The 10,628-nt window shown below is 53.5% G+C and overlaps 2 protein-coding genes across 2 annotated transcripts in view; one reads left to right on the forward strand and one right to left on the reverse strand.

Annotated features, from left to right (window-relative positions):
- The first annotated feature begins 483 nt into the window (after positions 1–483).
- Positions 484–2,942, forward strand: RPL10A (ribosomal protein L10a). Its single transcript, XM_032864310.1, has 6 exons — positions 484–576; positions 899–973; positions 1,049–1,129; positions 1,489–1,637; positions 2,259–2,431; positions 2,739–2,942. The coding sequence occupies exons 1-6, from the start codon at positions 524–526 to the stop codon at positions 2,907–2,909; spliced, it is 702 nt and encodes a 233-aa protein (XP_032720201.1). The 5' UTR covers positions 484–523; the 3' UTR covers positions 2,910–2,942.
- Positions 2,943–7,174: 4,232 nt separating this feature from the next.
- Positions 7,175–10,628, reverse strand: part of TEAD3 (TEA domain transcription factor 3) — a 20,884-nt gene continuing 17,430 nt past the window's right edge. The window contains exons 9-13 of the mRNA XM_032864311.1: positions 9,966–10,099; positions 9,611–9,784; positions 9,238–9,378; positions 9,008–9,160; positions 7,175–8,791 (exon numbers count right to left, since the gene is read on the reverse strand). Coding sequence (XP_032720202.1) covers positions 8,678–8,791; positions 9,008–9,160; positions 9,238–9,378; positions 9,611–9,784; positions 9,966–10,099 — 716 coding nt within the window. The 3' untranslated portion in view covers positions 7,175–8,677. The remainder of the gene's footprint in view (positions 8,792–9,007; positions 9,161–9,237; positions 9,379–9,610; positions 9,785–9,965; positions 10,100–10,628) is intronic.

Genomic DNA, 10,628 nt, shown 5'->3' on the forward strand with positions numbered 1-10,628 from the left:
ATTTAACGGGTAGGTGTGATTTAATCAACTATCAAGTACCTTCCCAGCTCTTCCCCACTGCAAGCTTCGAGGGAACGGGAGCAGAACTTTCTGCATCTCTCTTCTCACGGCTTCTCTGAAACCATGAGCCCCAGAGCAAGATGATGAGGGAGAGGTCAGAGTAAAGCCTGCTGTTGAGACACGAAGCAGGTGTGGAGGGCTGGAGGAGGTGGGCAGAAAAGGGTGGAGGGGCAAAAACGCGGGAGCTGCACGCTCTCGGCGGCCATCACGCTGCGGTGCCCAGGACCAGCCTCTTTAAGGGCCTAGTAGTAGATGGCGCAAAGCGGGGTGTTCTGAGCCACGGGGCGCCCAGGACCGCACCTCCTCGCCTTCGAGCCAGTCTAGTTGTGCAGCGCGCGGCAGCGCCCTCTAGCGGCCGCAGACGCGGTGCTTCCCGGGGTTGAGCGCCCGAGCCTAGCTGCGCGGTGGGAGAGGGAGCTACAGGAGTAGGCATCTCGCGAGAACAAGAGCCTTATTTGAGCGCATGCGCCAGTTCCTTACTCTCTTTTCCGGTTACTGCGGCGCGAGAATCATGAGGTGAGTGGTACTTGGGAAGCCATCCACCGTCATCCGCGACTCCTGGCACCGTGGTAGGGAGGGGGACTTGCGGGCTGAATCGGTGGTGGTCGTTGACCCCTGTTTTGCTGAGGGGCATTTCTCGCCGGGCGTCGTCCTGCGCTGCCCGGCGTTCGAGTCCGCCTCCCCGGCGCTTGCATCGTAGTCGCACTCAAAAGGCCTGACGTGATGTCCGGAATGTCCTCGGGGTGCTTCTGAAGACTCGAGGCTTCCGATCACGCCGAAGCTTCCAGGTGCCGATCCGGGCCTTGCAGGTGCTGAGCGCTCGTCTTCTCTCTCGCAGCAGCAAAGTGTCCCGCGACACCCTGTACGAGGCGGTGCGGGAAGTCCTGCACGGGAACCAGCGCAAGCGCCGGAAGTAAGCGGGGCTTGACGGGGAGGGCATCGGCGTGCGAGCCGCGGGCGGCGTCCTCACTCCGTCGCCTTCTCTAAGGTTTTTGGAGACGGTGGAGCTGCAGATCAGCCTGAAGAACTACGACCCTCAGAAGGACAAACGCTTCTCGGGCACCGTCAGGTTGGCACCGCTCTGACCCCACCCAGGCCTCCGTGCCCCGCCGTGCCCCTCGCCACCTTCTAGGCTCCTGTTGAGCTGAAGGCGGGCGGGCGGCCACGGCGGCACGGACGCGCTTGGGTAGTTCAGACACCCTGCCCCGGGCAGGCGTGGCTGGACGGACCCCCACCCTGGGTCTTAAAATAAGAGGGGAGGCGTGGGGAGGCCTTGGCCGAGCCCGCCGGCTAGTTTGAGAAGCCAGACTAGCTGTTGGTGAATGTGGACGTTCTGGGTAAGGTTCCGTGGCTGCCGCGGTCCCAGACCTCTTCACCTGCTTTGGAAACCCAGGCGGGGCTTGACCTGTTCTGTCCCCTAAAACGCAGGCTTAAGTCCACTCCCCGCCCCAAGTTCTCCGTGTGTGTTTTGGGGGACCAGCAGCACTGTGATGAGGCCAAGGCAGTGGATATTCCTCACATGGACATTGAGGCGCTGAAGAAACTCAACAAGAATAAGAAGTTAGTCAAGAAGCTGGGTGAGTGTGGCTTGGGCTGGTTTTGTATTTGGGCAGACTGTTGTCATGGGACTGGTAGAAAAGAGACGTGGCTGCCATTTGGATTTTAAAATGATGGAAGAGGGGGCAAAGAATCACGGAAAAGCTCTGTTGTGGTGAGTTGACTTAAGTGATAGTTTAACCTATATTTGCTTTGAGGATTCTTTATAAAAAAGGTGAGTTCCCCTAAGCTCACCAGTCAGGTGAGTTAGGATTTATGCTTAAAGCTCTTTTATTTCTTTTCTTCTTCTTTACCCGGTGTAAGCATTTCACAGATAGGAAACTGGTACTCTGGTTATCCTGTAACTAGGAAGTAGGCAGGATTTGAGCTCAAGGAGTTTTAACCAGTGTGTGTATTTGCTATTAGAACATGAGAATGGGTCAGCCTGAGCTTCTGACAACAGGTTTCATGTAAATGTTGAGCCAGTAAAAGTCCAAAGGATAGAGATAAGCTGGAATAAGAAAAGGGTTAAAAAGACTTGGTATGTGGGGTGGGGTAGAGTTTGGTGGTGGTTAGAGGCCACTTTTGTGGTTGGTTGACAGCTGTTTGGAGGTTGCCTTCGGGGGCCAGTTCCTAAGCATCCAGTGGCTTCTTTTTACCAGCCAAGAAGTATGATGCCTTTTTGGCTTCAGAATCTCTGATCAAGCAGATCCCACGAATCCTGGGCCCAGGCCTGAATAAGGCTGGCAAGTTTCCTTCCTTGCTGACCCACAATGAGAACATGGTAGCCAAGGTGGATGAAGTGAAGTCCACCATCAAATTCCAGATGAAGAAGGTAAGGAGGTCTGACTACCATGCATAGGTTAAGTCTTGGTGATGGTAGGCACTACCAGTCCTGAAGTTTACCCCCATTCTTTGAATGGGAGCTCTGGTTCACAGAATTTCTGTGGATACTTAGGACATGTGACAGTCCATGAGCAGAATTGAAGCTTTGCACATAGCCCTGGTCTTCTGGCCTGGGGTTGGTCCTGTTCATTAGGGTCACTGGAGTTGGGGGAGGGATGGGTGGAGCCTATAGATGTGCTTTCTCTGGTTCTTTTCCATCTAGTTACCAGCCTGATTTGATTTTACCCTTCCCTCAGGTGCTGTGTCTAGCAGTGGCTGTTGGTCACGTGAAGATGACAGATGATGAGCTCGTGTACAACATCCACTTAGCAGTCAATTTCCTGGTGTCCTTGCTCAAGAAGAACTGGCAGAACGTCCGCGCTTTGTACATCAAGAGCACCATGGGCAAGCCCCAGCGCCTGTACTAAGGCTCAGTTCAATAAATCCTAGTGCTACCCTTACCTGGGCTGCCTGTGACTAGGGAGAGGGAGGTGCTTTGTGAGCTGACATGGGGTACAGTTTCTGGCACCCCCTGGTGGGTGGTCATGTTCTCCATACTGCAAAAAAGGAAGTACATTCTGTCTGCCTTCAAAATCATATAGTCTTATATTTGGATATTTTATAACTTGTAATAGTAGGGCTGCTGAACCTTGAGAAGGGATGATCTGGGCTGACTCCAGTCTGTAGTGCTTCCCCTGTGTACTAGTGGAAGGAGAGGGGTAGGACCTTCACACTGAGGACATGGATTCAGTTCTCAGCAGCATGCTGCTTAACCTGAAGTTGCTTTTCTGTACATCATGCTTTGATTCCATGGGTTTCTTATTGTGTCCCTCTAAGTTGTACATCTTGGTACTTGGTTCTTGGTTCTTGGTAGGGATCACAAAAACTGTTCCAAATGGAGATAGGATTCCTAGATTCTTCATATGGGAGTGGTGCAATTGATTTGTTTGTCTGACCCTAAATTTAAATACTCTATATTCAGGGTAGTGATTTACTCTGAGATGCTTAGGAAGACACAAGTAGTAGACCTGTACAATATTGTAATTGCCCCGTTTCCTTGGCAAGCTTAGCAAATGGGCTGTGGATTCTTCCAGACCCTCTGCTCTCCAAGTAGCCTCCCCACCCTTGACCTGAGGCCCTGCCCTGGTGGAGGTTTTGTGTTTGTTTTTTAAGATTTTGCCTGAGGAAGGAGGAGATGGCAGATTCCCCAGTGGAGGGTGGGGATGGGGGGTGAGGCAAGGTGAGCCACTGCTCAATCCCAGAACCTTGGGATCATGACCTGAGCCAAAGGCAGACTGAGGCATCCGGGCATCTCTTCCTATTGGAGTTCTTGCCTCCTGCACCCAGTACGGGGAGGTGGGTTTTGGTGCAGGAAATACCTGTAACTTAAGTCTGCTTCATTTAACTTTGGTAAAGTAACAAGTTCATCCCTCCATCTTAATACAGCTGAAGGGCTAGTAGCCTGCCCTTGATTATTCTTAATTTTGGCTTAGGTGGGGGGATTGAGCCCTGTAATGGGCACGAAAGATTATCCGTTTGCCTCTCCCATTCACTAAAATGAATGGATAGACGTTTTTAAAAAAATACAGCTGAAAAGCTAATCCAAAGCATAATCAGAATGTACCTCAAAACAAGCTTGAGCCATGAATGATAAGATTTTCACCAAAGATCCTAGTTTTGTTTTTTCTGTTTTAGCTTTTAAGTTCGTAATTTTGCTTAAAGGTAAAATGGGTACAACCTAATCTTGGAATGAACCTTGGATTTGGGTTCTCACGGTTAATAGGTGTAGTTTGCTCCTTCTCTGGTCTGTTACTACAGTATTAGGAGTGATAAAATACCTAGGCTTGTCATACAATGGTCCAGAGGGAGGGGGGGGGAAAGCTGGCAAATGAAACTTAGGACCCAGTTTTATTGGAAGAAACTTTATGCAAAGTAAAAGTGATTGGAAGTTTACATATGTTGGCCATGTTTAACTCAGAGGGAAATGATTATCTGGGATTTTCTGAAGTTCTGTGATCTTTGTAATCAGAAGGAAAAAATACTAAGGCAACAAAGATATTTTGACAACTGAAGGAATGAAATCAGGACTGACATCTGCCTGGTCTCACTGTGTGCACTCAGGCACTGAATACAGCAGGCCTGAGAGCCACAGGCAGAATAAACCCTTAAGCTGGCTAAGATGGGCCCCAACTGCACCTCTGGCAACTGGTCCTGAGGGCCTTGGTGGACAGGGTTCTGAGCCCAAGACCAGAGAGACCATTTCTGTTCCACCAGCCACCGTGCTGTCTCGACAACACGAGACCAAAAAAACAAGGTTTTTTTGTTTTTGTTTTAAAGATTTTATTTGATAGAGATCACAAGTAGGCAGAGAGGCAGAAAGAGCAGAGAGCCCAATGCCGGCCTCGATCCCAGGAGGACCTGAGCCGAAGGCAGAGGCTTACACTGAGCCACCCAGGTGCCCGAGCCAAGGGTTTTAGAGGTGGTTTCTCCCAACCTCCCATGCATACTCAACTATTTACCAGGCGTGAGAAGACGGCCTTTGATTTGCCTGTGGGTGGAACCCCTTCCACTCCCTGAGTTTGAATCCCACTTCTCCCATTCAGGAGGCATGTGAGCCTGAATGAGTTCATTCTCTCAAATTGTCTCATTCGAAATCTCAGATGATGGCACCCACCTAAAAGACAGTAGGACCAAATGCTGATGCTTTGCACAGTGTCAGGCTCTTGGTGCTCAAACAGCGGGTGCAAGATGGCTGCAGACAGTTGGGTTCCAGCCCCAGCACGCAAATACCTCCTTGCTTGGTTCATTTGGGTTAGGTGCTGATGAATGGGGAGAACAAGGTGGCTTCAAAATTAGTCATGCCCTCCTATTTGAACTGAGCCAAGGATTAAACATTTTTTTTAAAGTTTTGGAAACTTGGGGGGAAGGTAAGTGGGCGTTTTTAGAAAAGTACTTGGGAACTTGAGTCACCTGGATTTAAATTCTACCCATTCTATCAAGCCTTAGGTACTGGGGTAGGAGTCCTTAAAAACCCACTATATTAAGCAAATGCTGACTCACTACTTTCTGCTGGGCTGTGGGGGAATCTAGAGCCCTGGGACCTGCTCCCCTGAGGCTCAAGTTACCACAATAAAGAGTAGGCAGCAGAAGGGAAAGCAAAGGGAAAACGTGTGGAGGCCAACTGATTCCACTGTGAATGAAGTTGGCTATTTTAACCAAGTCCCAGCCTCTGGGATGATCAGTCTAAAGCTTAGTGTGCACCTGAGTGAGTATTCAGGGTTCCCGTATCTGGGGAGCCCCAGTTCAGGCGTTTATGCTACAGGGAAATAAAGAGCTCCGGTGAAACCTCAGTGGCTAGGCTTTGACCGTGGAACTGGCTCAAAAAATGGCATTCCTCCCTCTTTCCTGGGAACATCAGAATGGGAATGGGGCAGAAAAGAGAACTACCGTCATTGTCTTTGGGGTCCAGCCATCTTGGCCCTTCCTTGTAGCTTCCCACAGAACCCTGAGCAGGGGAGAGCCACTTCTGGGAGAGGGCCTTGGGCTTTGGGCTCAAAAGACAACTCATTCTGGGTCTTTCCTTACTTCGGGACCTTGAAATTAGTCATCACCGATCTCGGACTTCTGGCTCTCTTACATTTGTGTGGGGGGAGAAGGAGGGGATGGGGCAGAGCAGGGTGGGGTTGGGAGAGACAAACAAACTCAACTCCTATCTCAGTTGAGTTTTCCCCATGAGACCTATATGATTTTAAAAGAAATTACCCGAAGGCTGTTTACTCCGGGGTAGTGAAGGCCACAACACACGTGATGATGCCTCAAGCACCCAGTAAATAGAATTACCTGTTAGCCCAGAGATTGGATTTTGCATCCAGTCCTAGGTCAGCACATGGTCTGGCCTAGGGTCCTTCAGAAACCACTTTCTGACTCCACGACCCCCCACCCACCTGCCTGGAGTTCCAGGCACTGACCCCATCCTGCAAGTGACAACAAAAGGCTACCTGATGATTTAGTCTACCAGGTGCATGGACTTGAGAGTCAGGCTGACGAGATTCAAATCTTGGTGTATAGCCAGTGACCGGTTCAACGAAGAGAACCTTTAACTTCATCTGCAAACTTGGCTGAGCAAATGAAAATATAGGATGTTCATTTAAATCTAAGCCTTAGATAAATAACTTATGTCCCCTCACCCTCCCCGTTCTCTGGTCCCTGCTGTATGAGTACAAGCTGGCTCAGAGGGGAGAGCTGGGCTCAGCCAGGCAGACAGGAACATGTTGGAATCTGGCTTCTGCTAGCAGCCATTCCCTCGGGAAAGCACTCATCCTCCCTGAGGCTCTCTTCTCTGCTATCAAGTGAGAACCAGGAGTAGCCACATGAAGACTGGGGATTGAGCAGGGGCTCCATCTCAGAAGTGTGTGACCTTGGGCAAGTCACTTCAAAGAGACAATTTAACAACTGAACCTAGGCCAGCACTGGGCACATTTTAGCATTTAACTCCCAGCAGGAAGGGGTCAGAGAAAGGAGTCTGCAAAGCTTTAAGGGATCTTTGAATCATACCTATTTTGAGTGTGGGTATGGATGCCCCCCCCAAGCCAAGATGGGGGAGGGTAAGAGGGTGGGGTGACACATCAGGATCTAATCTGGCAGGAGCACCCACATGAAGATAATCCAAGCTGGGAAGTCTGTCACACACAGGTCACACAACTAACCCACAAACAAATAACTTTAATTTTTTTTCTTTTTCTTTCTTTTCTTTTCTTTTTTTTTTTTTGGAGCAGGAGCCGGGCCTTGAGGACCCCTGCCCCAGCCCTGTGCCACGTTTACGATATAACCCATCACAGCTGGATTTAAAAAATACACAAAAAAAATATAATATACATTATAAAACCTAGGTTGGGTTTGGAAGTGGCCTGAGCGATATGCAAACTGTGAGGACCTTCAGGAAGCTCAGGGGCGGGCCGTGTAAGGAAGGGAAGGGGCACAGTACTTCATATGAAACTCATAAATGCCCAGAGGCGACTGGTAGACAGGCCAGGCCGGCTGAGGGGCCTGAGTGTTGGGGAGGGGCAGCAGGGAAAGGGTGAACCTTCAGTCCCAGAACTGGGTCTGGGGAGCTGCTGCTCCAGGCCTGGGAAACTGGAAGTGGAGAGAAACGTAAGGGAGTGAACCCACCGAGGGTTCACCCAACCCATGTCTTGGCCATTTGAAAATACCAAATCCTTCTGTTACCCCTTGTCCCTGGAACGCTGGTCTGCCCAGAGGCGGGGACTCCAGCTTCCTACTTGACCCTCTGAGCTATTTTGGAGCCTGCCCCTGGGGGCCTTCTCTGGTCAGGAAGGTGCTGAAGGGCTCAGGTCCCAGATGTGGGCCGGGGCAGCTTGGAGGAGGTCCGCATAGGGGCTCCCGAGGCCCTGGTCGCACTATGGGCTGACAGAGGGCACCTAACAGGTGCCAAGTACCTGCTGCTCCTCTTTTCCTGCTGGTCAGAAGCAGCTGCTCCCCTGAAAGGTGCCCCCCAACCTGGCTGGCTCCAGCTCCCCGTATAGACCCTGTGTCTCACCCCCTGTGGCTGCTCCCCCACTCCAGGGAGGTAGTGGAGACCTGGGCTCTGGGGACAGGCAGCCCCAGGTGAGAATTCCAACTCTGCCCCCCTTGCACGGGTCTCTCAACTTCTCCGAGTCTCAGCCCATCACATGAGACACCCAGACCCACGCTCACCTTGCAGGGTCTGAGAACAGGGCCAGGCACACTGCAGGTACAAGAAAGTGTGGGCCCCTCTCTTGTCTTCTCACCCTAACCCCAACTCAACACTCTCCTTCCTGGAGCCTCTGCACTCTGACCCCCTTGATCTCCATTCTACCCTCCCCTGCCGGCCACACATGCCTGAGCCCGAAGGGGTTGGAGCCTGCTCATTGGAGGCTGGGCAGAGCTGGCTGATGGTTCAGCATCCGGGATGGGCTGCCCCACCACGAAGCTCTCCTCTCTTCTCCCACAATTAAAGCGCAGAACAGTGGCAGGGAGTGTGTGTGCTGGGGGGTAGGTGGGGAGGCCTCCTGGGTCCTGGGCCTGAGGCCTGGTAGGCGGGATGAGTCCTCAATCCCAGACCTCCGGGGGTGGGAGTGGGGTGGGGGTGGGGGGCCAGGCAGGTGTGTGGAAAAGATGCTTGTCCTGGATCCTGGTACTGGGGGCCAAGAGTGGCCTAGTCTTTGACGAGCTTGTAGACATGGTGCTGGGCCCCGTGCTCGCTGGTGGAGACTTCAAAGACGAAAGCAATGACGAGCAGGGTCTCCTGGGAGTCCCGGCTGGTGACCACCTGGGGGTCAGTAGGAGGATGCAAGGGATCAGGCGGCACAGGGCCACCGCTGGCCAAGGGGGCAGGAGGACTGGGGGGAGGGGGGTGGGATTGGGCCTGAGACTGAGAAGACCCTTCTCCTTTCTGGACAGCAGTCTTCTCAACTGAGCACTGGGGCTGCCCCCCACCTCAAGTGAGGCCCCCGTGCCCCCCACGCACCCTATCCCCGCCCCCAACCTGCAGGATGGTGAAATTCTCCAGCACGCTGTTCATCATGTACTTCTCTGGCAGGTGCTTCAGCTTGTGGATGAAGTTGATCATGTACTCGCACATGGGGGAGCGGTGGATGCGGTACACGAAGCGGCCGTTCTCCAGCCTGGCGTATTCCGTCTGCGCATGGCGCGGGGAAGGCGTCACCCAACAGGCCTGCTCCCCGCCCCTCTGCGCCACCCTGGGCCCCCACTCACCTCTACCTTCTCCACCACCTGCTTGCCAAAGGAGCACACCTTGGTGGAGACGCTGATGGTCATGCTGTCGGCCGAGCTGTACTGAGAGCTGACCCCATAGAAGGCTCCGGGGCCCTCCTGGATGGTGCTGTTGAGGTCCGCCTGGAAAGGGGTGGGGGTGTGAGCCGGGCCAGTGTCAGGTGCGGGCCGAGGCCAGGGAGGCTTCACCAAGGCCAGGGGAGGCTTCGCAGAGCCACATCGGTGTTCCACCACAGGGCCCATCATTAAGGCCAGCGCCCTGCCCACAGGCCACAGGGTCCCCGGTGGGCGGGGTAGGCCTGGTGCGCTGCGCGCGTTGGGGAAGAGGTGGTCGGGAGCAGAGAGGGCAGCTCACCCAGAACTTGACGAGGAAGAAGGCGTTAGGGGGCCCTTTCTCATAGAGTTCCTTCAGTCCACCCTTCTTCTCGGGGAACTTGTCATAGATCTGTCGCACGTCGACAGCCTCCAGCGGCGGGTCGGAGAAGGCGGGGTTCGTCTGGCCGATGTGCACGAAGAGGTGTTTGCTGTACTGTGGGGAGGGCCCGGGACGGGGTCAGGAGAGCATGCGGGGCCGCGGGCCTCAGGGCTGCACTGGGACACGACTGCCCCGGGGCTTCCCCAGCCCGGGCCCCAGAGCCGTGGCCCTGGCCCACCACGCCGGGGTCTCCCAGGCTTGCGCAAATCCTCACCCCCACCCTCAGGCACGTTACCGTGTCGGGGTCTCGCTGCACCTCCATGAAGGCGGAATATTCGAGGAGCCGCAGCCGGGAGGAGGCGATGGTGCGGTCCTGCCACACGGGCACGGAGGCAGCAGCTGGGGGGAGCGGGGTCAGGGGCTCGTAACCTGGGAGGGCGAGATGGACCCTCAACTGCATGGGCGTGTGCGCATGCTCACATCCGGAGCTGTCCCCCGGCAGCAGCGAGCCAAGCCGTTGTGCGAACTACAAAATGGGGCCCCTTTCGGGTAGGAACATGGGCGGCACCCTGACACCTCTGCCCCATCTCCTTATGCAGTGTACAACCCGCACAACTGTGCACAGTGGCCCCAGGTACTATACATAGGCGGGGGGGTAGTTTAGAGGTCACTGTTAATGTGTGTTCAAACAGAAAATACGGACAAGTAAAAAGGGAAAGATAAAAATTATCCTGAATCCCAATACCTAGACAGAGTGCTACTCTGTTAAGATTTTGGTGTATTTCCAGAGAATTTTATAAACATACATAAATGTAATATCTTCACTGATATGTACGACATTGTAAAAGGTAAGGGGCCTGTCCCTGACCGTCCCAATGCCCTATAAATGCCACGCCCCTCTCCCTCCAAACACATGCAGGCCTTGCCGCCCCCCCCCCCCCCCCCCCCCCCCCCCCCC

The sequence above is a fragment of the Lontra canadensis genome, unplaced genomic scaffold (genome assembly GCF_010015895.1).
Source record: "Lontra canadensis isolate GAN:19392208 unplaced genomic scaffold, GSC_riverotter_1.0 scaffold27, whole genome shotgun sequence".
Taxonomy (NCBI): Eukaryota; Metazoa; Chordata; class Mammalia; order Carnivora; family Mustelidae; genus Lontra; species Lontra canadensis.